This window comes from Coccinella septempunctata, chromosome 1 (genome assembly GCF_907165205.1).
Source record: "Coccinella septempunctata chromosome 1, icCocSept1.1, whole genome shotgun sequence".
NCBI classification, from domain to species: domain Eukaryota; kingdom Metazoa; phylum Arthropoda; class Insecta; order Coleoptera; family Coccinellidae; genus Coccinella; species Coccinella septempunctata.
This window is the reverse complement of record NC_058189.1, coordinates 48517276-48544315: the sequence shown is the minus strand read 5'-3', so window position 1 is coordinate 48544315 and position 27040 is coordinate 48517276. Positions and strand designations below refer to the sequence as shown.

The 27040-nt window shown below is 33.9% G+C and overlaps 4 protein-coding genes across 14 annotated transcripts in view; all 4 read left to right on the top strand.

The window, feature by feature from the left end:
• LOC123315804 (sphingomyelin phosphodiesterase) overlaps window positions 1-3079 on the top strand; it is a 33488-nt gene extending 30409 nt beyond the window's left edge. For 3 of the 7 annotated variants that reach the window (XM_044901671.1, XM_044901666.1, XM_044901709.1), the window contains 2 exons: window positions 407-592; window positions 2633-3079. In XM_044901671.1, coding sequence (XP_044757606.1) covers window positions 407-592; window positions 2633-2702 — 256 coding nt within the window. In that variant the 3' untranslated portion in view covers window positions 2703-3079. Of the gene's footprint in view, window positions 1-406; window positions 597-1271; window positions 1317-2128; window positions 2386-2632 lie in introns of those variants that run through there. The other 4 variants (XM_044901696.1, XM_044901687.1, XM_044901679.1 and 1 more) reach the window with 4 other exon arrangements.
• A 5373-nt stretch (window positions 3080-8452) lies between these two features.
• LOC123312356 (enoyl-CoA delta isomerase 1, mitochondrial-like) lies at window positions 8453-12774 on the top strand. The gene is made up of 4 exons (XM_044896744.1): window positions 8453-8738; window positions 11477-11623; window positions 11750-12097; window positions 12530-12774. Exons 1-4 carry the CDS (start codon window positions 8514-8516, stop codon window positions 12638-12640), a joined length of 831 nt encoding a protein of 276 aa, XP_044752679.1. The 5' UTR covers window positions 8453-8513; the 3' UTR covers window positions 12641-12774.
• A 1094-nt stretch (window positions 12775-13868) lies between these two features.
• On the top strand, window positions 13869-20971 carry LOC123315951 (ATP-dependent 6-phosphofructokinase). 5 transcript variants are annotated; one of them, XM_044901866.1, is made up of 16 exons: window positions 13869-14114; window positions 14194-14278; window positions 14694-14802; window positions 15672-15820; window positions 15883-16006; window positions 16070-16156; window positions 16645-16753; window positions 17662-17850; window positions 17907-18050; window positions 18106-18222; window positions 18307-18466; window positions 18552-18697; window positions 18824-19076; window positions 19133-19357; window positions 19443-19665; window positions 20224-20455. In XM_044901866.1, exons 1-16 carry the CDS (start codon window positions 14034-14036, stop codon window positions 20363-20365), a joined length of 2343 nt encoding a protein of 780 aa, XP_044757801.1. In that variant the 5' UTR covers window positions 13869-14033; the 3' UTR covers window positions 20366-20455. The 5 variants fall into 5 exon arrangements, with proteins under 5 accessions (XP_044757801.1, XP_044757811.1, XP_044757816.1 ...); XM_044901876.1 differs by lacking the exon at window positions 20224-20455 and adding an exon at window positions 20613-20971 and having other exon boundaries at window positions 13870-14114; XM_044901881.1 differs by lacking the exon at window positions 16645-16753 and adding an exon at window positions 16889-16997 and having other exon boundaries at window positions 13870-14114; window positions 20275-20455.
• A 241-nt stretch (window positions 20972-21212) lies between these two features.
• LOC123320467 (glycerol kinase-like) lies at window positions 21213-24105 on the top strand. The gene is made up of 6 exons (XM_044907801.1): window positions 21213-21368; window positions 21636-22159; window positions 22244-22554; window positions 22613-22929; window positions 22983-23118; window positions 23726-24105. The coding sequence occupies exons 2-6, from the start codon at window positions 21640-21642 to the stop codon at window positions 23993-23995; spliced, it is 1554 nt and encodes a 517-aa protein (XP_044763736.1). The 5' UTR covers window positions 21213-21368; window positions 21636-21639; the 3' UTR covers window positions 23996-24105.
• Window positions 24106-27040: the final 2935 nt, after the last annotated feature.

Below are 27040 nucleotides of genomic sequence, written 5' to 3'. Positions count from 1 at the left end.
TCGCTAAAAAAGTTTTCGTTAGAATGCACTCACTATAGTTTTCGTTTTAGCAGATTTTTTTATAAATAACCCTTTTAATGTCCAATATGAAATATTGAATGAGTAATCAAAAGGGATCAAGATCGAACTTTTGGTCAACGTAGCAAAAATTGACGAATAATGAAGTAAAGGTGAGAAATGTTTTGAAAAACACAAGAACTCAAATATCTCGGAAACTGTTGATTTTTGGTTATCAACAAATATGGCTCAAACGACAGCAAATGAGTGATAATAACACCTCCTCAAAGGTTCACGTCTAATTTGGAAACACCCTATATATGCATCGTCAGATATGAAAATAAATTATTCGTCGACAACGTGTGTGGTATGTTTTCTTGGTTTTATTTGAAATATAATGTTCTCGTAGATACTATTACAAAGCCAGTCCTGTGAGACCCAGCTGTGACACCTCGTGCAAAAAGAAAATTTTATGCGATTTGAAATCTGGAAGATCGCATGATAAAAAAAATTTATGCGAAGGCATAGAATCAAGGATAGATGCGACATCGAACGTTAGCTGGAAAGAATGGATTTATAACACAATATCTGTTTCGTAAGTTTAATTTTGCTCTTTGTTCTTGCTTATTCGGTTGAGGTTTCACATAATCATCTTGGTATATGTTATCCATTATACCATTATAATTAATGATGTTTATGGTCGATTCTAAATGTTCATAGTCACAGTAAACTTTTTTACCTTTCTATTCCCCTGCATTCGGACTATATATTCGGAATATATTTTTCTTTATCTCTTCACTCTCTATCCTTGATATCCCAAAAACAATTCTTCGAAAAATGATTCTAGAAATGTTAGGGTCTCTTGGGAAAAAGTAGGAAAAACGAAAACACGTCTTGATAAATTCTCATTAGTACTTCGTTTCTTCGAAGAATTGTCGATCAGTCGTAATCTACCATTTCTCTGTATTGATATCTCTACAAAGTATAGAAAATATTCTAACTTCGTCAAATTTTATGCAGGTAATTCTATTTATTTCAGAATTTTCTTTTGAAATTGAAAAAGTTATATACCTAATAATTATTAATTATAGGTACTTGGGAATCGCAAAATTTACTTTGTTGTTTGTCTGGTCAACTAGAATTAAGACATTGATATTCTAGTTACGTTGAAGCTGGTTTTACGAAATTCAACTTTTGACCATAAACATCTGATCTATTGAATTCGCCGATACTACATCAAACTTATTATTATTAATTACTTAATTCTTCTCCAGCGTGGTGTGAGGACTTATATGTACAGCAAATCTTCAGAATGTTAGGTAAGGTGTATGGAACTAACTCTTTTTATGTGCTCTTTTTCATTGGTCGCACGCTTTTTGGGATTTGTGCAAAATTAAATTTTAATAAGTATCAGGAAAAACTTCTGGAGTGATTTTCCTTCTCATAACTGCTAATAGAGGTTATCCGATCCGATATTGGATGTATTATTAATTTTACATCAAACCTTGGTGATGGTGAATAAAGAATCATTTATTTTAATGCAAAGAAATCATTTTAAATTCTTACAAAATCATTCCATTTGTATACATTTTCGCCTTTCGGATTATCATGGAATTGTTCAATAGGTAGATCTTCTTCATTTCGAATCACAACTCGTCAACCTGATTAAATACTTTTAACAGGCCTAGCATGAAAAACATTAATTTGCTATTGACAAAAATACATTCGGCTATGCAGCTTTATATACATCTGTCTTGAGTTTACAACCAGAATGGTTGAGGATTCTAATATAATTTTGCCGTCCTAAAAACAGATGCCGTATCTACAAAAATTTTATTTTTGACATTTTTGTCCTATTGGATTCCTGGCAGGGTACCTAATTAATCTCTTTACCAATTTCGTAAAATTCTTCCTTATATCCAAAGCATAACACATTTTTTAGCTATGGCTAAAGAAGGCTATGGAAAAGCTTCGACCTAAATTTTCTTGTTTTACCGACAACTGTAGATACGGCATTTAATTTTAGGAATGCAGTATGTTGTACTGGTTGTAGATTCAGGCATTCTTTACAATGTTGTGCATTTCACCGCAGACTTAACTGGTAGCTTTATTAAGTTATAGATTTTTTCAGCCGTTTCTTACCTAATTCTGTCAAGAGAGTGTTATTGGGAAAATGATACCTAGGGATAGTTTACGAAGAAAATTATACTCACTAGACCTAATTTTTATGCTTTGATATTGCCTCAATACCTCACAAACTTATGTCTTCATAGATAAATACCTAAATATCTTATATATAATAGAAATTTAATTTAAGGATATGTAATATAATGTAAATATTTTTATGAGAATGTTGTAAATATTTATGCTTATCTACAGCTTTTAAAAGTGTGCTTTTTTTACCATATCCGCCCTGATTCTTATTCACTCACAATAATCGATATCTGTTTTCATAACCATATTAAATTGTCTTCTACTGAAAAAACTTTAAATTTAGTTCCAATGATTCAATTACGACGTTATATATATATGGTTTCGAATTTAATGAAAAAGGTTGTCTGTCTGCTTTCAAGTATGGGAAGGAAATGATCAATCTACATTACAAAACGTTATTGAATTATTAACAATATTTTAGGATGTCTGTGCTATGGTCTATCCCACGATATACGATACAACTGCCAAAATACGTTCTAGGTTTGGGATAGAAGGAAGAAGCGAAAATTTGAAATAATGTGCTTCTGCTACTCTCAACACGTTTTGTGATCATATTTTTATTGAAGAAATTTGTTTGTGATAACGAAATGATTTTAATAATATTTTTTGTTAAGATACTAGGTACTCAATAAATATGTATTGAGTGGCAATGAGGAAAAAATATGTGATGTGTGTAAAAATACCTCAAAACTTCATATCTAAAAATTAAAATAATTTTTCCAATATTCATCGCAAGTGTGAAACAAAAAAACAAAAAATTCGTGTGAATAAATCAGTATTAAACAAAAATGATAAGCTCAAAATGAATCAATTCAATCTATTTATGTATTATTTAATAATTATTTGGATTTTGGACAATTAGACATGAAGAAATACTGAAGATTGACAGTGTAATTATTGCATTTGGAGAATTTCGATTTAATGTAATTTTCATCTCCTTCACGTTTAACTTGAATCAGAGTTTCATCACTTCTGAAATCCTTTAAATTGTTTACCTATTGTATTCAATCAATTCTTCGTTTGTACCAGAAGGCATTCATTCACAATTTTATAAATGATATTTTACTGTGGGATCCTCATATTCAACTTGATATTATACCTACTATATTATTTTTTATGTATATTTCAAAAAATTTCTCATAACTTACTTTGTTTCCATAAGAGTTCATTAAAATTTATTATTGTGTGATCCTAATGTTCGACTTGATATATATATATATATATATATATATATATCTAATTCTACAATATATTATTATTTTTATATTTGGAAAACATTTTTTTAGAAGAATTTTAATTTAAATGTATGTACTTAAATTGATTTAAAAAAAACTCCCTTTGGAAAAGTTTATTTTTGACAGGGAATAAGTGCTATAAAGCAATTTTTCTAATTTTGACATATAAAGTGACACTTTTTGAAACTTTAACCAGTTACGAAAAGTAAAATATTGATAGTGGTGATGAAAAGATACTTTGCTTCCATAGTAAATGAGTGAAAAATAAAATATTTTCTTCACTAGACGATTTAAAAGGAATCTGCGATGGACGCTTGTATAGACGGTTCTGGTACTTTACTTAATTTAAATTCATATAGCCACATCCTATTCAAAATTGGAAAAAATATTATTTGAGACACGTTGACGGGAGACACTATTTTTCGTATTTCGCTTTATTTTGTGCAACTTACTTTGCTCGTTGCTCGGAAATACGCTCATAACGAAATATAATGCTTTTCCCAACTGGTTGCACAAATAACTGTTTCTTCGAATATTTGGGGTGGGTTAATCACGAAACCTGTTTTTCCTACTAATCAACGTAAATGAGATAAAAGTTCAATTTTATGGAATGGATGAAAATTAAAATCCTACCTACTTTTCTAAAAAATGTTATTCATATGTTGAAATAATGATATATTGAAGTCGCTTCCTTAAACATTGTATTTACTATAACTATGTATTAATTTACTGTTACCCTACTCTAATCGTTCAGGAAAAATAGAAAATAAAAACTACAGCTGGTGTGACGTAGCCCCTTGAAATGAAATCGTTTAATGTTATTATACTCATTTAGCTATTTCAATGAAATTTTTTCCTTGGCCAATCCCTTGATGTACATACCGAATTTAGTGTTATTTTGTATTACCATAAAAATAATTTTCTATATTATTGTGTATTTTTTTACTTAAATGATATTTATTCGTAATAAGCAAAATTTTCGAAATATGTCTGGACTGCCTACTCGACAGGTAATTGAAATTTTAATTTAGTTATTGTTTCAAATTAGATACTAAATATGATTTTCACGAGGTGGAGAATTCAGTTTCTTTTTGATTTATATATATATTTTCAACAAACATCAGCCACATCAATTCAATATGTTATTGTTTTGATTTATATACTTACAAATTGAGAATCAGGTCCCGTGTAGTGAACGCATCAAAGATATAAGATATAAAAGTGAAGCAGGTAGGTAACTATCGTATCCCCCGAAACAGAATCAATATCTGTTTGAAAGAAGTTTGAAATGAATATTTTTCAATGTTCTATCAACGGTCGGTCAATCAATATCAGGGGACAATTTCGGACCAAATCTAAATTATTAGGATAATAGGTCTGTGACATTAACTTACAATCAGAATGAGCAGACTACACCGTAGATTCGGGTGACTTGGGACGATTGTTGAATTCAACTTGTCATATTTTTAAAACGGTGATCTATTTTTATCTGAAAAAGAAGTTCTAATATGCTGAATGACTCACGTCCAGTTGCAGGAAAGTCCATTAAGATTTGATGTCTCATCAAATTTTAAAACTGTCATTTTTGAAGGGGAAAATGGAGGATTAAGATTTTAATGAAGTATTAAATTTTAATGGACTTTCCTGCAACTGGACGTCAGACTATTAATTAGGATATACAGGGTGTCCCAAAACTAGTGAATCAAACGTCACACCACGATAGAGTAGATCAAATACTATCGAATGACACCAACATTAGTTGAGCGAAAACACAGCCGTCTTTAACACGGCGTCTCTATAGACGGCTGTGGCGAAAATGTACCGTTTCTGAAAAAACTTAACCTAAAGTTGCCGATTTTCGAACTATTTTTTCAATTACAAGGCCAATTTGTGATTAAGGATAGCGTTTTTCTCCCATATTATCACCCCTATAGAGGGGGTTTATTCTGAGAAATAAAAATCATGCAGAAAAAACAATTGTTTTAATTTACATTTTCTTAGGTTATCGATTAACTACTTAAAATAATTTCAATTAGAGGGGAGATAAAACAATAATCTTAGTTCAATATAATTTAAAATCGATATCCTTTTTCACAAACTGGCCCTGTGATTGAGAAAAATAGTTCGAAAATCGGCAACTTTAGGTGTTTTAAAAAAATTCTGATTATTTCGGAAACGGTACATTTTCGTTGAACTAATGTTGGTGTCATTCAATAATATTTGGTCTTCTCTATCGTGGTGTGACGTTCGATTCACTAGTTTTGGGACACCCTGTGTACCATAAATAAATAAAATATACTTGTCCCAAGTCACCCACCGATTTGGGAGGCTTGGAACACAAGTTAAAATCTATTGATTTCTCAACTCTCAAATGGAATAGGTGACTTGGGACGGTGTATAGTTTCGAAAAATTAGAATTTGTGATCATATAGTTGAAATTCGGTAAGGATATTAAATGATAAACCCCTATTACAGCGAAAGTAAAAATATTCCAACTCAAATGTAAAAAAACTAAACAAAACAAGGGAACTTTGATTTCTTTCATTCTTTAGCGATTTCTTTGTGGAAATAACGTGAATAATAATATTCTGCTAAAAATCGACATATTTCCTGCTGCCAATGCGCCGCTTGTATATTTCGGCATCGTCCCAAGACACCCTATGAAACAACAAAATAAATGAATGAGATCCGTGTTGACATTTGATTTGTAAACAACCTTGTTTCATGACATATATAATATCCCCAGAAAAAAAATTACACATGCACAAAGTGAAACACATATATAGGACACTAGAAAGTATAAGGGCCATAAAAACGTGCTTTTACTTTCCTGAATTCGTTAATTTTTCCCGTCAATTCAAACGCTCTGGTCACGGCAAACTCAACAGGAGTTGAGACGCTACACAATCTTATAAGTTTATCCCTTTTACTCATAAATGGTAAGAAACAAAGAAATTTGCAAGGGGGGTAATTGTCCTAAGTTACAGGACTGTCCCAAGTCACCCGAATCTACCGGTAATTAATTGATCAGTCGAGAGATATGGTAATATATGTGTTTGAACACAACATTCCACAGTTTATATGATGGTTTAGGAAGTCTTATACGCTCTTTACTTACCTGTGAGCTTTACATGATGCCGTTACACGCAAATTAGATGATTAAAGTCTTTCTAAAAAAAATTTTGACTCCCACAAAGTTCAGGCGAACGGCATTTGCCACATATTCTTCTGCTTTCGAATCACATTTAACCCAACCAAAAGATAGATAACTCTGATAACCCCCGCTTACTCGATCTTGTCAGAATTGATACTCACACACATAGGTTTTGACCCTAATGTCATCCATCATAGGCTACGCAGAAATAAATTTAAGAGGGAAAACATTAATTTGTCCTCTTCAAGAATCTGTCTTGAATTTTGCATTGCGAAAGGAATCGTTTGGTGAAGCACTGAAAATGTTACATAAGGCTTACGAAGAATCGACTTTATCAAAAACAGGTGAGTATGAGTATGGTACAGTGCATTCAAGTCATCAAATGTCCTGGAATGTTAACCTCGCTCTGAGGGTCTCAGAGGGATAATACCTGAAAGTTATCCTTATCTTATAAATCAATTTGTACCAATTTCAACAGGCATGAAACTCGTAGCAACTAGTGGCGAAAGACCTGAATTTCCTGAAAAACTCAATCGAAATTAGGCCTCTCTGTAGACATGCTAGATCGAGTCAGTTCTTATCACACCAAATTCATGAAACTCGTTGTAACTGGTCTATCAAGAGTGAGAGTGATGTGGAGAGTTTTTCAGATTATCGCGTTGTTGTGCAATACTTACCAAATGATGAGCAGTAAATTAAAATATCATCTGAGAGTTGTGCTGCGCTGAGGAAGAAAGTTAATCGAACTGAACAGGACAGATTTGTGGAAAAAGGCTCATGGCTGGAACTCGAGAAACCTTATCGAAGAGCCCCGCATTCCTATATATAGGTAATTTGATTTTTGGAAACAGAAAAAAATCAGCCAAATATATTTGGCTGAGGTTATGTATGTAATAGTCGCGTACTCTTTCTCTAGGCAAAGCCTGCATAGGGTTTCATTGACGATACTTATTTTGTTTAGGCACTCCTATTTTAAGTCTACAGTGGTGCAGTGTCCCATAAAGGAAAAATAATGCAAGAGAACTTCTAACCATAATTTGGTACGAATCCCGGATAAGTCCCACCTCCTATCTTGTCAATTTTTCAGATATTCCTAGAGGGAAAGTAGTTCTGCACTCAAGCACTTGCACTCAGTGATCTGATAGCAGCTTGACTGTCCATAAGATTTTAAATGACCATCATTTAGGTTGATAAAACAGGGTGTCGCAGGATTAATGGGAAATAAATTTAAATATAGATTCAGAACCTCAAAATAAGACGAAAAGTTCCTATGGAGTCAGGCGCGGAAATGCCCCGTTGAAGAGTTACTTTGCTTCTCAGTAAGAGACCGTCCTTCGACTCTGAGGTCTTCAGAGGAAACCAGTCTGGTGACTGGTGCAATGACTGGCCACCTGCTCAATAAACATTTAAAGAAAATGGGACTTATGGGTGCATAAAACTGTCGAACATTTTCTGTAAAACGTAGTAACCTTGCAGAATTAAGGATAACACACCTAGACAACACAAAATAGGTATCCACTATTCTTATTGTGAGAAGGACTCCTCTCTGCAAGTCTACTTGCGGCATTTTTGTCCGCGTGTCTCAGGGTGTAGGTCTCTTCAACTGCATGCAGATGAACAATGGGCCACAGCCCACAAGGCCTCAGTTCAGACAGGTATTAGAGGCACCGCACACACGTAGAATGAGAAGGTAGAGGAACTACATATATCTGCCTCCGTGAAACTGTTTGCTGGACCTCGTTTCTCTTGCTCAAATGAACTAACAAAACTCATGATGGGACGCCAATGTATAGATTTATCATCTAAATCCGGATGAAAGGTTTTTGATTATGTATATTCGTGAAACACTCATAGATTAAAATGTAATCTGGTTTGGGTTTCGACCGGATTCGGTAGTAAAGTACGCGAGGAAAATGTTCAATTCGATCACGAGGGGTAACCTGAGGACTATATGGAGGAAATTCTCAACTGAAAGTAAAAAACTTGTTGATGTCGTTGTTGATAGCCAGACCGGTATAGCTTCGGTTATACTGCAAAGGCCGCCAGTTAACAGTTTGAATTTGGAAATCATGACTGAATTGTCAGGTGCTCTTGGAGATCTAGAGAAGAATGAATGTAAAGGCGTGATCCTAAGATCGGTACGTATAGTGTTTAAGAGGTAAAAAAGACGAATGGAAATAATCCTTATTATGAGAAAAGTTGATTCAATGGTTATATTTATTATTCTGCATGATCATTCTTATCAAATTCGTCGAAGGTACCTACGTATCGTGAGCAGTGGCGGATTTGCCTTAAAGCCAATTAGGCGCAGGCTTAGGGCGGCCAGATATTAGGGACAGCCTATCGTGACAAACAAAAGAGTGAGTGCAAATTATTGGACCAAATGCAACATTCTAAATGACCAAGGCCCTAGGCGCTTAGGACGGCCAAGGCTGCAGATCCTCCACTGATCTTGAGTCGTATCCTTGAGTATTAACCTTGAGTAAGGGGTTGAATACTCAAAGGTCGTATAGTATAGTATAGTATAGTATAGGCTGGAATTATCTTCGACCTTCTTTACCTCTAGTACAGGCGGATATCATGCTCATAGATTTACGGCCGTTTTCAATAATCCTATCTATCCATTGTTTCAGTTACTAAAGATAGAAAATGCATGCATGTGATTTCGTTTCTATGATGTATCTGTAGATATATTTTAGAATGGTTACTAATCGTCAGTAAGTGAAACGATGGATAGATAGGTTTATTGAAAACGCCCGTAAATGAACAGAGGATAGATAGCCCACTCGAAAAACAAGCTTTAGCGGCATGTGTTTTTACGGTACAGGTATTAATTTGAAAAAAAAAATAAATGGGAAAGAATTCTGTAGTGCACATTTCAAATTTTCTCCTAGTAATCATAACAAACATCTGAAAAATTTCCAAAGGAAATCAGAGAATGATTCACATTAGCTGTAAATTGCGAAATTATATTCAATGAAAAATGAGAGCTACTACGAATGTCCTCGTATTTTCTAGTATTTTCAAAGTCACTGCAATTTCTTGTAGTATAGTAGCATATGGAAGATATCTCTGAGCACTTCTCTGTCTCTTCACTCGATTGTATTAAATCGAATCCTTTTTGTTGCCACTATTTCACATAAGACTCGAAATATCCTTAGGGGGTTGTATATAAGCAGAGACTGCTCAAAACGAAACAAAAATGATCAGAAAGACCTACACTATTTTTGACAAGGAATCACCCCTAAGAATTTTACCATTCATTTACACTCGGTCTGTATTACAAGCTTGGAGCACGAAAATTTACGAAAAGATCTTAAGTCTTAAGTAAAGACTGAGGACTGTTATTCTGGATGGTCGGGCGCATTATTGTCTGTTTTTTTTTAATAGGGGATGATAATCTACTAATTACTACAGATTTCCCCCATGTATTGGTTACATTTTTCCATGTTGGTTTCGATAAGCATATATCTCATTTCTTTTTTCGTCTAATATAAACTTATTCTGTGTTTCTGGTTCCAGTGGTTCCGTTTTCGTAATTTCATTAACTGTTTTTCTTATTCTACTTGTAAATGATGCATCTTTATAGTTCAATATGTATATTTTAATGGAAATTAGAGATTCTGAAATCATGTTCGCAATATAAAAGGCTTCTTTTAGAGGGTGAGTCATGATTTTTTGGGACAACTTCTTTCGTTGTATTCGTTTTGGTGAAAAAAGCATTCGATAGAGCGAAGAAAATTACATGAAAAAGGTATTCTTACCCAAATTCAAAAAATTTTATATATTTGAGTTTTTGATTTAAATTAAGGGTGTTTCGACTATTTTTCAGGGCAAAATTCCAATGAGAGTCAAATTGTATTAAAGCTCTATATATTTCGTCAACTATCGTTGACTTCTTCAGGAGCAACTGGAAAAATAGTCGAAACACCCTTAATTTAAATCAATAATTTTCCAAACGACTAGTATCCTATAACTTCAATTTGAGTTTTTGTATACAAAAACTCAAATATCTCTAAAACGGTAAAAAAATTTTAATTTGGTTAAGAGTACCTTTTTCATGTAATTTTCTTTGCTCTATCGAATACTTTTTTCACCAAAACGAATACAACGAAAGAAGTTGTCCCAAAAAATCATGACTCACCCTCTAAAAGAAGCCTTATATTGCGAACATGATTTCAGAATCTCTAATTTCCATTAAAATATAGATATTGAACTATAAATTTTCATAGTTATCTATGTGATGTCTGCAGATTCATTCATCAGGTTATTGTTATGTGTCCAAAAAATCATGACTCAGCTTCTTGAAACACCCTTTATAACAATATCAGAAATGTAGAAGTGTAATAAAAAAATGTATTTCAACAACATACATTTATACACGAACTTTCAATCTGGTGGCATTCACCATTTAGAAGTTATGCCGAAAATGTTTTTTTTTTGTTTATCAACTTTGGAAGGATATATCTCCCTCAATATGCATTTTTGGCCATGAGTTTATATATAAAACTATGCTTATTTTTCAATTCACTATCACCCCCAGAAAGCTCGGTACACATTTTTGACTCACTCTGTACCTATATGTATATAGATCTGTGTTATGAGCAGAAAATGATAACATACATACACACGAAAATCTATATCATGATTAAAAATTCAGATAAATATAGGTTCCTACCCAGCATCGAGAAGTTCATACAATTGCATCATGTGGTTTGTGGCCGCCGCAGTACCCCTTCTTCGATTTTATTTTAATCATTAAGTATACTGAAACTATGACTCTACCCATATTCGTAAATATTAATTATTTTCCTATGAAATTAATGGTTCGCCATTGAGTATTAAACCATGAAGTGATTTGATACCTAATTTTCAGTCCCTAGAGAAACTCTTCTCAGCAGGTTTTGATTACAAAGAAATGCATAAGCCGACATTAGAGAGAGCCAAGAAATTCTGGACTTCCGTACAGGATGTGTGGATAAAGCTATATGGCCACAGCGCTCCAACAGTAGCTTGTATGCACGTAAGTGAAAACAAATGAAAAATGATAGATAAACCATATTTCATAACACCAACAAGTGTAACATTTAATACTTAATAACACCGAAGAGAGTGTTATCTGCTTTTTGCCTCAATGGAGTTTTTTTAGGGTGCTACTCCTGCCGGAGCCTGCATTTTAACATTAGGCTGTGAGTACAGGGTAATGGTAAAGGGTGGAAGCATAGGTCTCAACGAAACTCACATGGGATTTAGTCCACCAATGTGGTTCATAGAGACTATGGAAGATATAATAGGTCGTAGACAAAGTGAATTAGCTTTAACGTCAGGAAGAATGTTTTCAGCTGAGGAAGCACTCAGCTATGGACTGATTGATGAAATAGCTGAAAACAAAGAAGAAGCTTTTTCTAAAAGTATAGCATTCTGCAATCTCTTCAAGAATATTCCACCTAAAGCGAGAGCGACTACGAAAAAACTGATCAGAAATAGGAGACTACAAGTGAGTATATTTTTCAACTCGTTACCTCTATAGGTATAACTTATTATATTTATGATGACTGAGATAAATCTGTAAAGAATAATGAAAGTTTTCACGTTAAGTTTTTATGGGGGATAGCTTCAAAGAAGGAATTTGACGTTTCACAGTAAACCTTATTTTTCTCCCCGCATGTGAAGGCCATAAAAAGGGAAGGAGCTTTCAGCTTAGTCACCCTCGCAAAGCTAGGATGATATTCACAGAGTCTCTGATATTCACAGAGTCTCTGATATTCAATTCAAGATTCGCTTTACTGAATTTTCTAAGTTTTCGAATACCGAGTATTAATAGGTACTCATCAGGGGAGGTCTGAAGAGGGGTGATGGTGATGATATTTGGGAAACGGTATCCGAAATGATCGAAATGATTAACTGTGCATCGAAATTTTCATTTCAGGCATTCATCGAAAACAGGGAACAAGATTTCAAGGAGTGTTATGAAGATGCTATCTCAGATGTTGCAGAGGAAAGTTTTGACTCCTTCATGAAATCCATGAAGAAAAAATAAATTCCCAGAATTGATTATTTTATATCATTGCGTACCTAATCATAATTACAAAATATAAAATTGTACAGATATGAATGGCATATAAAACTTCAATACAGAATTGAAAAATTTTTAAAATATATTTTTAATAGGTACACCTATATTTGAATTTTATACGCACAAATAAGAGCTAGTTTTCTAGCGAAAACCGAAAAGGAAAATCCATCCATCATGCATGCGAATAGTCGATCATTAGTAGAAGTCAGTCTTTGTCAAAAAGTAAATTAATGCGCCGTAAAACGAATAGAAAGATCAAAACAGTCAAAAAACAGCAAATGAAACATTTAATAATAATAATAATAATAACTGTTCTTTAATGTCCATCGACCGAAACATTTACTGTTTTATTTTTTTAATTTCTCATCGAAATGAATTTCGATTTTCAATTATTTTGTAAATTCACTTTAAGGATTATAACATCCGACTAGAGAAAAGCTATAAATTGAATGATATTTTTAAAAATAGGTAGGGTCTGGTAGTGTATTTATAAAATAAAAAAAATTAACATATTCCATATGACTTTTAATTGATATGTTTATAAGAGATATGATGATAATTATAATGAATATGATATGAGATATGATAATTATGATGAAATTATTAAATTATTGGGTCTTTGCATATAGAATTTCTTAAAGTCCTTGAGTACTTTGATTGAGTACAAACATATTTTTTGGCGAAATTGTAAATTATATTGATAGGATGTTTTGGAAGAAGCATGCATGAATTTTTCTTAGAAGTTCTTATAGGTTTTCTTCCAACATCTATAATATAAAGGAGTAAAAATAAAAAATTATTATTTGTGAAAATTAATATTCTTCTACTGCAGAAGTGTTTACAGAATTAATTCCTTGAAACAACGTTGCTTAACGAATGATATGTATCTAAATTCTAAATGAATGATAAAAATGTTAATTAACATATATAATTCGTTTCAACTTTTCAGAAAATAATTGTGAGAATACTTATTCAAAATTTTTTTTTAATTCTCATGCCGTTTCTTTCAGACGTTAAGATAGATAGGTAGATACTCTATACCATGAATAATGGAATTAAGACCGGATATTAACATTTCCTTTTGTTTTATACTCAAATATACCACCTATTTGTAACGTGAGATTTGTCACGCACTGTGTACACTCCCTACTATAGAAAAAGAACTCCACAGAGGCATATATCTCGTTATCGAATTCAGTGTGTAGCTTGAAAGTCACCTTGACTTGTTATGATTCAATATCAACCCTGAAACTTATGTAAACTGATGAATTTGTTTATGTTGAACGAAATTCGAATTCATGTGACAAATTAAAGTTTCATCTAATATTTTACACCAATTCTCAAAAATCATACAAACATGACAGGACATAAATTCATTCAGAGAGGAGCCTATAAGGGAAAAGGCATAGCTGTCTTTACCAGCGGGGGTGATTCTCAGGTGAGAAATTTTTTTTACGCAATTTCTGCATGTTCAGTAATAATTATAATGTTTTCATAACTCAGAATATCGATTTCAGGGCATGAATGCAGCTGTTCGGGCAGTTGTTCGAACAGGAATTTACTTAGGGTGCAAAGTGTATTTCATCAGGGAAGGATATCAAGGTTTGTATAATGTTATTTGATGAATACTCCGCTTCATTTAATATGTCAAATTCTTATCTAAAAGTTTATCTACACCCTTATCCCATTGAAATCTTTCGATGTATTTTTGAAGTAACTCTGAACCAGCTCATTTTGGCATATGACCAATTTGAAATAGTATTGTTTCTAGAAAGTCGTTTTTATTTTTTATGTCCATCATTTAAACATTTATTTTATGGTTTTCTATTTTTTTCAGGAGAACTTTCCTGCTTGATAATGTTCCTAATTTTATTATAAAGTATTGCACAATATGAAATTGATCTTAATAATAATTCACCCTGTCTCCAAAAATATTCTACATATAATATTTTCTATTATGAGACATTCTTATCAGCAACTCTGAAAACAAATTTCAAGTTGATATTGTTATTTTTAGGGATGGTTGATGGAGGCGACAACATTATTGAAGCTGATTGGTCCTCTGTTAGTAGCATCATACATATGGGAGGTACTGTTATTGGATCTGCAAGATGTATGGACTTCAAGTAAGTTATTTTATTGATTATGCCTAAAAGCAATATGTAAATAATATACATATTATTCTATATTATCAAGTGACAAGAATTATCATTCTTTTGTTTCTCTCAGAACTGTTTTCAACTCTACAGTGAGTATTTCATTTCAGGTATATTATGATCAGATTTGAAGTTGCTTCTTTTTCATTTGTTTGCATATTCAAGCAAACCTTTTCCATATATTCACAAGTAATTTACAAAACAACCAATGAGGTTGTTCTAAAACTGATTAGTCATTATCTATCAATTGATGATCTCTAAAAGTCAACAAATATTTTATCCTTGAAAGAATGACAAAAAATGTACTTGCATAGAAAAATGCATTTAATGTTCACTTAAGATGAGTTTTTTACCACCATAGTGTTTTGCTCTTGGGTGGGGTTTCATGTAGTGGTAAAAAATTCATTGTTGGTAGATTTAGTTCTTAAATAATCAACGATTTCACTCATAGACATATTAATATGTAATAATGATACATATTAATATGTAATAAGTCTATGATTTCACCAAGTCTTGGCCACATCAATTCAATGCTCCTATAGACTATGATTACAGACAATGCCATAACTGCATTAATTGAAGGAGAGTAACTAAAAAGTTAAACCCTTTGAGAAACTAATGCTGACTTCAATCCATTTAATGAAATCCTGTCTCTATCTTTTAGCATATATACATAATATGATATGCCTGTGTTCCTGTGTGTAATGATTATGACCTGAGTCTTTAGTTCAGACTGTATCAGGCTTTAAGTCAATATCTAATAATCAAGGGACATTAATTACCTCAATATGTATATGCAAGGCAACTTTATCATAACTTGGCATTCATTTACTCTTTAGGGAGCGTTGGGGTCGACTGAAAGCTGCGGAAAACTTGGTGAAAAGAGGTATAACCAATATTGTTGCTATTGGTGGAGATGGTACATTGACTGGTGCGGATACATTTAGGTCTGAATATACTGATCTCTTGAATGAGCTTGAATCAACTGGTGAGTGTATTGCGAATTCTTAATTATTTTCTATAATCTATTGATTCAATAATTTCATTCAGGACGAATTACCAAAGAAGAAAAGGAAAAATATAAATTTCTCAATGTATGCGGTTTAGTTGGGTCGATAGATAATGATTTTTGTGGCACAGACATGACAATAGGCACCGCCAGTGCACTTCGTAGGCAAGTTCTATTATTAATAGTTCACTATTGGGGCTTTTAGTCTATTGTGTGTCAATGTTGCAGAATAATTGAAGCTCTAGATGCTATATCAAGTACTGCCTACTCTCACCAAAGGACCTTCATTATGGAAGTTATGGGTCGACACTGCGGGTAAGAATATTACTTTTTTGTGCTGTTCTACAAAAAATTTAACGATTTTTACACTCTCATTTTTAAATGCTCCCTTCTTCCTAAATGAGATTAGTCTTACTTCCCTTCACACTCAGTTCAGGTGAACCTGAAAGTTCTATGCATTTTCTTCGATAATTCATTACAGCGTTTGGGCAACAAAGAGAGAATAAATTACTCTAGGAATGCCCAAACGAAAATTCATTGGCGTGGACAGGTAGGGGTCAGGGTAGGCACTCCCTGTCTCCCAGAATTGTCTGTGCCCTTCCACGCCAGGTACTGAAATTGACATAATTTTCAAGCTAAAAACTACACAGACCTTCCCAGACCCCTCCCATTTTCGAAAAATAATCCGGACTACGCCAGTGAGTAAAATAAAACGTTTTTCTGTACTTTTCTAAAAAAGTTTTTCATTGGGACCAATCATGAAGTACATATAGAGAAATTATGTGTTTCTTATAATATTCCAGGTATTTAGCCATTGTTTCTGGTTTGTCCTCTGAGGCAGACTTCATATTTATACCTGAACATCCCCCTCCCCTACATTGGCCTGAAATACTTTGTGATAAACTTATTGAGGTATATGTTCGACCTTTTAATCTATATAAGTAACTTAGTAATTTTTGCGTTCTTGATAAAAGTTGAAAATGTAAAAATACATCATCTTGTGATGGTTTGTTTGATTTGAAATCTAGAGTTATCCTGCTTTTGCAGCTATTTAGCCTTATTATCTGCTATGGCATCTGAAGCAGATTATGTGTTTATACCTGAAGATCCACCAAACCAAAATTGGCCAGAAAAAATGTGTAAGAAATTGAAGCAGGTATTTTATGATTTTGTGAAAGGACTGCTTTGAAATAACATTAGAGTAGTTATTGGCTGTTAAAACGACTAAGTGCTTATGATTTTTACTAATTGTCAGTGTTATTGTAATGTCGGTTGTTTGTTCACCCTGCATTCATTTTGATGTTTTTTTGATATTTTTATTTATAGAATTTGATATCCCGTAAGTTCTATTGAAGAAACATGCTTCTTTCACAACCTCAGGGTGGTTCACACCCACGTGTTGCAGAGCTGCAGAACTACTAATTTTTTTTAACAAAATAATATCTTTTTCGTGAAATCTTCTGTGTGTGGAAAACTATGCGTGTAATCATAACGTATATTGTGGCGTAGTTGGCCACGGTACATAATTAGCGTCATCTTATTTGAGTAACATTGGGTTCTGCACTGACTACGAAACCCGCTCTATAATCATTGCTTCACCTCTTCGCCTATTTAGCATGATTAGTGATTAGAGAGAAATGCTGATTAAGCTTATAATAAATATTTCTTTGCTAGCATTTTGAAAGGCTTCAAGCATAACCTGATGTTGAATTTAAGTTAACAAAATCCAATCTTGTTAAGTTTGCTAATCCTTTTATTTGTCTGGCAGTGGTTCCTTTTAATATTATAACTGTCCAAAATTGTATTCATCTGATTTTTAGGAAAGAGAAATGGGTAAACGTTTGAATATCATCATTTTGGCAGAAGGTGCTGTTGATGTAGAAGGAAAACCCATTACAGCTGAACAAATCAAAAAGGTTGTAGTCGACAACTTACATCAGGATACCAGGATAACCATTTTAGGTCATGTCCAAAGAGGTGGAAACTCAGTGGCTTTCGATAGAGTTTTAGTAAGTGTTGAAAACTGAATGATTTTGTTCAACAGTTTATTTTTTTTTGACTAAAGGGTTCTCGGATGGGCGCCGAAGCTGTGATGGCTCTCATGGAAGCTGAAGAAGGTTCCACCCCTTGTCTAATATCATTAGAAGGTAATCAAGCCATCAGGTTACCGCTCATGGAGTGTGTCAAACAAACAAAAGCAGTTGCAGAGGTAAATATTGGCGAAAATTCGAATCTCCTTTACCGTAACATATTGTGTTTAATAGGCAATGAAGCAAAAAGACTGGACTAAAGCCATAGAGTTGAGAGGTAGATCATTTTCCAGGAATTTGGAGACTTATAAGTTGTTGACAAGATTGAAACCAACATTGGATGAGAATGTGGTATGTCGAATGATAGTGATAAATCAACATTTTCCTATGAATAACTAGAAAAAATGAAAAAATTGATTCTACATTTTTCCACAGAAACCAGTGACTGTTGCTGTTATGCATGTTGGAGCACCAGCATGTGGTATGAATGCTGCAGTGAGATCTTTTGTTCGGAACATTGCTTGGCATGCTGGTACAGTATTAGGTATCCAAAATGGAATCGAGGGTCTCATTGAGGGAAACTACAAGAAACTTTGTAAGTTGTACTTGAATATTATTGTTCACGAATATTATGCTGTTTGATTTTGTAACTATTTTTTGTTCATTCAATTTCCTTTCAGCCTGGAGAGATGTCACTGGGTGGGTATCTGTTGGAGGTTGTTTTCTAGGAACAAAAAGGACATTACCAGAAAATCGTTTGCCAGAAATAGCTGCCAAAATAAAGGAATTAAACATTCAGGGAATTCTAATTATAGGAGGTTTTGAGGTGGGCAGAATTCATTGATATCATTTTTTTTAATATATTTATTTTATCAGATATTATGTATTTGCAACATAAAGCACAGTTTTCATCTCTCATCAAGGAGAAGATCTTGATATCATTTTGTTGCAGGCTTTTCACACATGTCTGCAATTTTTTGAAGGAAGGCCGCAGCACCCCGAACTAATGATACCAATAGTTGTGATCCCAAGTACAATAAGTAACAATGTACCTGGAACAGAACTGTCAATTGGTTGTGATACTGCCCTAAATGAAATCACCGAAATTTGTGATAGAATAAGATTGTCAGCTCAAGGAACAAAACGAAGAGTTTTCATTGTAGAAGTGATGGGTGGACACTGTGGATATCTCGCTACCCTGGCAGGTGAGAAATATTTTACCACTAGAGCGTTCTTCATCTTTATTATTTATTTGTCCTAGGGCTTGCCGGAGGTGCTGACGCCACCTATATTCACGAAGAATCATTTAATGTTCACGATTTGCAGCAGGACTGCTATCAGTTAGCCGTCAAAATGGCTGAGGGTGTTCAGAGGGGTTTAGTTCTGCGCAATGAAAAAGCATCAGCAAACTATTCGACTGATTTTATTCATCGTCTGTATTCAGAGGAAGGCAAAGGAATTTTCAGTACAAGAATGAATGTATTGGGTAGGATTTTGTATATATACTGATCAATCTAAATGTTCTTTCCATTTTGTTTTATATAAAATCGAGTCTTCCATCATTGTTTCAGGTCATATGCAACAAGGCAGTACTCCAACACCTTTTGATAGGACTTTTGCAACAAAAATGGCTGCCAAAGCATCTGATTTCCTTCTGAAACATATTAAAACACCTAGTACATGTGCTAGTAATAAGGCTAATTTCGAGCCTCAAACTGCATGTCTCTTGGGAATGTTGAAGCGACAGTACAAATTCACGCCAATCATTGAACTAAAGACGCAAGCCAACTTTGAGTGAGTAGTTGATTTTCTGTAGTTCTCAATGATTCTTTCCTGTTACTTCAAGTCTTTTCTGCACAAACTCTTGAAGATATTGCTATCTCCTAAGAAATATAAACGTCGATGAGTGAATGGATTGATATCCTTGCTTTGGGGTTAAGTTACATCTCGCTAATGTAACCATTCAGTAAATCTCAATGATTCTTAGTAAAGACAGTTTAGAGAGGCTGGTTCTGGTGGCTCATTCATCAATATGATAACCACATTCCAGGAGATATCCTAAAATGTGCATCTTCAATAAACTAGAGAAAATGATGTACCTATGTGTCCAGTGTTTGAGTGAATAACATCAATAATATTCTAGTTTTTGGAAGTTATGAATTATCTTCGATTTCTGGCTGTGACTAATTCTGCCAAGAAGTGATGAACACTTCATCATTGGTTTCCTTCGATCTTTTTCTCCTGTTCATTAATTCAAAAAAGTCTCAATTTTCATTTTCCTTTTGCCTGCATAGAATTCGTGGGGATCTCCTAACTTAAATTCCACATTTGAACATTTGAATATTTTTATAGAAAAAGACTTCCGAATGAAAATTGGTGGTTGAGACTGAGACCTCTTTTAAGGATTTTGAGCAAACATAACAGTGTACCTGGAGATGAAGCAATTGAATTGACTATTGAAGATAGAGAAACAGATTGGGGCCACCATGATTAAAGGGAAATCATAAATTTATATGAGTATATTGCTGTAATTTGTCTCGAAATATACTTCAAGGGAAAAGTAATACATTCTTATTTACATATATTTTGTCATATTAATCAAGATTGAGTTAATTTCATTATGCAAGGTCTGAAAGGTAACACTCAATTAATTCAATATCTTGTTAAAAGTGTGCAGTGTTTCAATTTTTTAGTTTGTTTTGGCTTTTCCTTCCGACTTACATTTCATGTATATTTTATAGGTTGAGAATACCAAAGGAGCAATGGTGGTTGAGTTTGAGACCTTTACTTCGCATATTAGCCAAGCATGAGAGTGCCTATGAAGAAGAAGGCATATATATGACCGTAGAAGATCGTAAACTATGATCATTTCGTGTAATATTATGGTATTAGTAATTTTATTAGAGAATTGTGATTTCAATTTCAGATAATATGTATTTACTTCGAATTCATTTCTGCACATTATTATTTATTCACTATGCTATTGGTAATTGAATTTTTTTCAATTATTGTGAATTAATCTTTATGTACTTTTTCGATTTACAATAATGATGTTCAAAGCTTATTTATTTATTTTGAATAAAAATTTTTTTGTGAAAAATGGTGTCTTTATACTCTCCATAGTGTATCCTGTATTGGATTATCGAATTTAGGAGCAGAGAAATAGAAAAAAGTGTTTTTATCTCTCAAAGGGCTTGTGGATAATTCCTCCTATTTCCTATGGTTGATAAACTAATCCCTGTTCCAAGATGAAAATTGAATATTTCTCTTTGGGATTTCACCGGAAATATTGATAATTGTTGTGTGTTGAGAAGAAAACAGAAATTACCAAACTAAACTATTTTAGACATCTTTTATCTATTTTAAACACATTGTCATTAGCATAAAATTATGTAATTTGTTATTTTCTGTCAAGTCATTTGAGGAACTTTATTTCAAAGTTGATAATATAAAATATCAATTGAAGATAACACTACAACGAGAGGATCATTTGAGAGGTTTGGTAGCTTTTTTGAATCTTGTGATTCCCCCAAATTTTGACATTTGGAGTCATTAACCTAACCTAACCGTAAATATATCGTTTTCAAATATTAATTAGAAACAGATAGGTATTTCCTTCTTAGACTTTGATCTTTCTATTTGAGATAGGCTTATCAGAATATTACTCACTTAACATGCTAGCGTAATTCTTGAAGACTTCAAGGATTGTTTAAGTTGAGTGGAGCTTTAAGAATTTAGTGTACGTGTACTCCGTTTGGTTGCAGTATTATGTCGGCAAAAAGCTTTTCCGAATTCGGACCACTCGTTGGAGCTATAGATGAAGGTACTTCAAGTGCAAGATTCATCCTTTTCAAAGCCGGGACTGTTGAGGAGGTGGCCTCATATCAGGAAGAATTATCATCCATATATCCTCAAGAAGGATGGGTGGAACAAGATCCAATGATAATTTTAGATGTAGTTAGAAAATGTATTACTAAAACAGTTGATCTGCTTATTGCAAAAGGAGGAGAGGTAACAGATATTGTGGCTATTGGTATTACAAATCAAAGAGAATCTACGGTAATGTGGGATCGAATAACTGGAAAACCCCTGCATAACTCGATAGTTTGGTTGGATGTGAGGACTTCTTCCACAATTGAACACCTTTTAGACCAAGTGCCAAACAATTCCAGAAATAAAAACTATTTGAAAGTACTCTGTGGATTGCCTTTGAATCCATATTTTAGTGGTGTGAAAGCTAGGTGGTTGAAGGACAATGTTCCTGCTATAAAAAAAGCCTTGCAGTCTGGTAAAAGAATCATAGTTTTTTTCGATGTTGTACTATTAGATTAAAATACTTCTTTCTGTATTATTCACTCAAAATTGTTTGTAGGTAATTGTATGTTTGGAACAATTGATACCTGGCTCATATGGAATTTAACAGGAGGAATAAATGGTGGTAAACATATTACAGACTGCACAAATGCTTCCAGAACTATGCTAATGAATATAGATACCTTGAAATGGGATCCTGTTCTACTGAACTTTTTTGACCTTCCTGAAACAATGTTACCAACTATAAAGTCCAGTTCTGAAGTTTATGGAACAATTTCTGATGGACCCTTAGCTGGTATTCCTATTTCTGGATGCTTAGGTGATCAACAAGCAGCTTTAGTAGGTCAGATGTGTCTAGGAAGGGGTGAAGTAAGCAACTTGAATATTCTTATAATTTATTTAGTACTATTTAAATATCTTCATTTAGGCAAAGGCTACCTATGGAACAGGCTGTTTTCTTCTATATAATACAGGACCTACAAAAGTAGAGAGCTCACATGGACTGTTGACTACTGTAGGTTATAAATTAGGACCCAACAAACCTACAGTTTACGCATTAGAAGGTTCTGTTGCTATAGCTGGAGCCGCTTTGAATTGGCTTAGAGATAATTTGAACATTCTTGAGAATTTCAAGGATGCTGAAAGAAATGGTAGAGAAGCGGAGTCTGTTCAGTCAGGAGAAGTTTATTTTGTACCTGCATTTAGTGGGTTGTATGCCCCTTATTGGCAAGCAGATGCAAGAGGGTATGATTTAACTCATCATTTGTCAATATCCCAAAAAATCACATAAATTTCAGAATTATATGTGGTATTACTGAAGATACCACATCCAATCATATTATTAGAGCAACACTAGAAGCTGTTTGCTTTCAAGTTAGGGATATTCTGGATGCAATGTGTAAGGATTGCAAGACACCATTGAAGAGATTGAAGGTATGTGAAATTCAGAATTGACACTTTATTTCATACTTCCTATTACCTTTTGAATTCTGAGAGTTTATGTTTTATAGGATATTGTGCTTGAATATTGAATTCAGAAAAGGTCCAAAAATATTTCATTCCTTATCTTTTATTTTCTGAAAATAATAATCTACTGAAAAAAAAAAGCCTGTTTATAACACCTGAAAATTCTCTGGAGAGTTCTTTATAGAATTTGGGCAAGAAAACGGCAGGAATTATTTTGTATGCAACTGAACAGTGAACTCTACCGAAAGTACATATGTAACTGCAAAGAATTCACGAGTAAATTCTCTCGAGAATTTTCGGCTGTTGCTTTGAACATAGCACAGACTTTCTTGTTTTTTGAACTCTACGACTCAAAATATACCATAACAATTGCCACAAATGATAATGGTAGTCATTTGGGTAGTCAAGAATAATGTAGAACAGGGATATATTCAGAAAATGATTCTGATTATGACGTACATAGTCCAAAAACTTTAGAACCTCTTATTTAGCCTCCTTTTCCATATCTACTTACTTTTTGTTGAAATTTCTTCAGTCAGTTCTGTAAATAACTCTAATAATATTTTCAACAAAGGTAGATGGAGGTATGACCGCGAATTCCTTGCTCATGCAACTTCAGGCAGACTTGGCTGGAATAACGGTGGTAAAATCAGCCGTACTTCAGAGCACAGCCCTTGGAGCCGCTATGGCTGCTGGTTCTGCAGTAGGATATTGGAATGTGCAAGCTGGTACTATTAATGTACCTTCTAAAACTTGGTATCCTATATTCACAGATGATGAACGAGACGTTAAATACAGTAGGTGGAAAATGGCCATTGAAAGATCATTGGGTTGGGACATTTGAACAAATATCTGGTTATTATTAGTCTTATTTATTATGTGATTGGAATATATGGTATTGTTGAATTATTTTAATTGTTATATGTTCTATATATTTATTGTTTTATTCTGAAATGCGAGGTTTATTTTCAATTCCCAATTCCTAGTTCATTATTTTCAAAAGTAAAAGTTCAAATATACTTAAGTGAATTTATAGCAATAATATGACGCAGTTGTTTTTCGACACTAAATATTGCTTATTAGGCGCGTTCGGTGAATACATATAGATACATCATTTCTTGCGACGTGGTCTAATTCAAGAATAGTGCATCAATCGATTTCAACCTTTAGCGATAAAGCACCATTCAAGACTGGTACCCTGAATTCAAACGTGACCGTAGCTCGCTCAATGAGAATCGTCTAAAACGACCGTGAGCCAAAAAAAAACACCGATTCTGCGCGAAGAAGATCGTCATATGAAATCTCTAAAGAGTCTCTAAAGACTTTTAGAGTTCAATGGCGACGAACGAGGAAGGTCGTAAAATTTTATGGGATTTTTATGTCCGGAGAAAAACACCGATTCTGTGCGAAGAAGATCGTCATATGAAATCTCTAAAGAGTCTCTAAAGAGTCTCTAAAGACTTTTAGAGTTCAATGGCGACGAACGAGGAAGGTCGTAAAATTTTATGGGATTTTTATGTCCGGTGGCTGTTGATACGCGCCTTATGATAGCTGCAAATCAACAGGTGTTATTTTATAAACAAGCCATTGTTCTTTTTATTTTCTAGTAGGCGCTGTTGCCAAATCGTAAACTAGAAACGAAACGATTTAAATTTTAAAACCTCATAATCGATTTTAAGCGAATAATCGGTAATTACCGCGGTTATTGCTGGTTTTGCCCTTGGTTATGCCCCTTCAGAACTTCTAACCTCACTTCAATAACCAGAAGTTTAACCCAGCTCTCGAGTATGGTTATCTCCGGTTATCTCCGGTCCAAATGATGACGTTGAAGGGCTAGTTCATGTCGTCACGATATTATAACCAACAATGACCAAAAGCGCTTGAATGCAGTTGATTATTGAAGAATGATTTTGAATAGTTTCCGCCATGCATTTGAAAAATTCATGAATGAAACTCATAATTATTCAGTTTGAACTTGCATATGCTGTGATGACCCAAATCGAGGAGAATTCCCCATTGAGAGAAAACAATCGCAAGCGACGAATCATTTTGAATCATGATAATTGCTCACACATACCATAGTTGGGGTGCCGACGATGCTAAATCGGGATTTACTCGAGCGTCGTGGAGACCTAGTGCATTTTGAAGATTAGATGGTCTGCAGGTTTTCAAAGATGTAAAAAAAAATCTTCAGGTGTGTGTCGAGCGTGTCAGATTAAGATACTGTGTATGCCCTACGTGTCTCTGATAATTAAATTCATGTTGATGTGACAGTTTGCGTGGTGGGGCCGTACGGAAGAGTTGAAAATGGTAAAAAAAGTTTTCGAGTCTATCAGATTTTTAGAGGATGTGTTGATTGACCCAAAAGAAGCTACTTTTCAAGAGACTGACAATTCGGACGTGACGCAAGGACACATCGGTCCTTTGAAAATGCAAACCAAAAAAATCTTTACTTTTACATACTCGAGCGTGTCAGATTCTCATGCAGATGGTTAATCTCGGTGTTGCAGACGTGTTGGTACAATCTGACACTAATCAGGGGGTTTTTGTCTTAATCTGACAGTTTGAAGATGATAACAAGACATTTTTTGTATTCATTATGAAAATTGTAGATAATAATATTCTATAGAACTACTTTTGTCTGAACCAATTTTACATACTTTTAACCGTTTTCGAGTTAGAGGTCGATAATGGCGAGGAGCTAAGCCATACATTCGAAAGGCCAAGGTCAATGTATAGAAACCCAGTCTAATGTACATTCATCGCCATATATATCTCAAGAAGGTTCAAAGACAAAAAAAATGGGGGCTACCGTTTTTTTGCTCACCAGTTGGCGCCTTTGTAGAGTGAGGTCCTGAAAATAGACAAACTAATGCAAGATTTGTTTATCTACGATGACGGGGACTTGTCATTTCACAGATCATAATATTGGAGAAATTGAATATATAAATATTTGATCACTAATCAATATCTTGTTCGTCATGTGTGTAAGTTCCTTTCTGACAATGATTTGGCTTCACTTCTTTTATAGCATTAAACACAAAATATCAATAAAAGTATTATAGATATATGGATACCATAAACTTAATATTAATCATATAGTTGAGTCTATGATTTGGACCTCACGCTACACTAGCACATCTAGCGGCGAATTCACACGCGGTAGCCCTCATTGCTTCGGACAAAATTTCTAGAAAATGTTATGCTCTACAACTTTTATAATGAAAGCGAAAACAATTTGAAGCCCAGGAGAGGAGATAATTCAAATTCAAAAAAACTGATTTTTGTGACCTTTAAAGGTCAGATTTAGATATATGTGGTTAATTACACATGTTGAAAAGTATATGTTCTCTTAATCTGACAATTTAAGCGTTATGAAAATGTGTGGGAGGGCGCCACACAAAATAAAACGTCACGTGTACATTCTCGGTACTCCTTAAGGACTACTCCTAGACGGTCCTTCAAATACACAATATCCAATATCTTTGGTAAACAAACTATACAGAACGAAAGCACACCTACACAAACTTGGTATCGCCATCGTCGACCAATAAATGCAGAGTTTGCTTGGGAGAAGACAAGCTGAGCATATTCTTTGTGACTCAGCCATATTTGAAACCCTCTTTGCGCTCAAGGTGACTCTAGAGGAGCCCTCAAATTACTCACTATCTTTTACAATCTCATTCCTAAGAAGATATTACTGAAAGGTGATGTACCTATAGCTCCTGCTTGAGCTTATTTGTGGGCCATAATAGACACACGGGTCGACTTGGCAGGTCTAAATGCCCAAAGAATGCATAAGAGTTGGAGCAATACCCATGACTTGTGACTTGTAAATAGTATGTAATGTAAATGTATAGTATGTTTTGGTTCGAAATAAACATCAGTC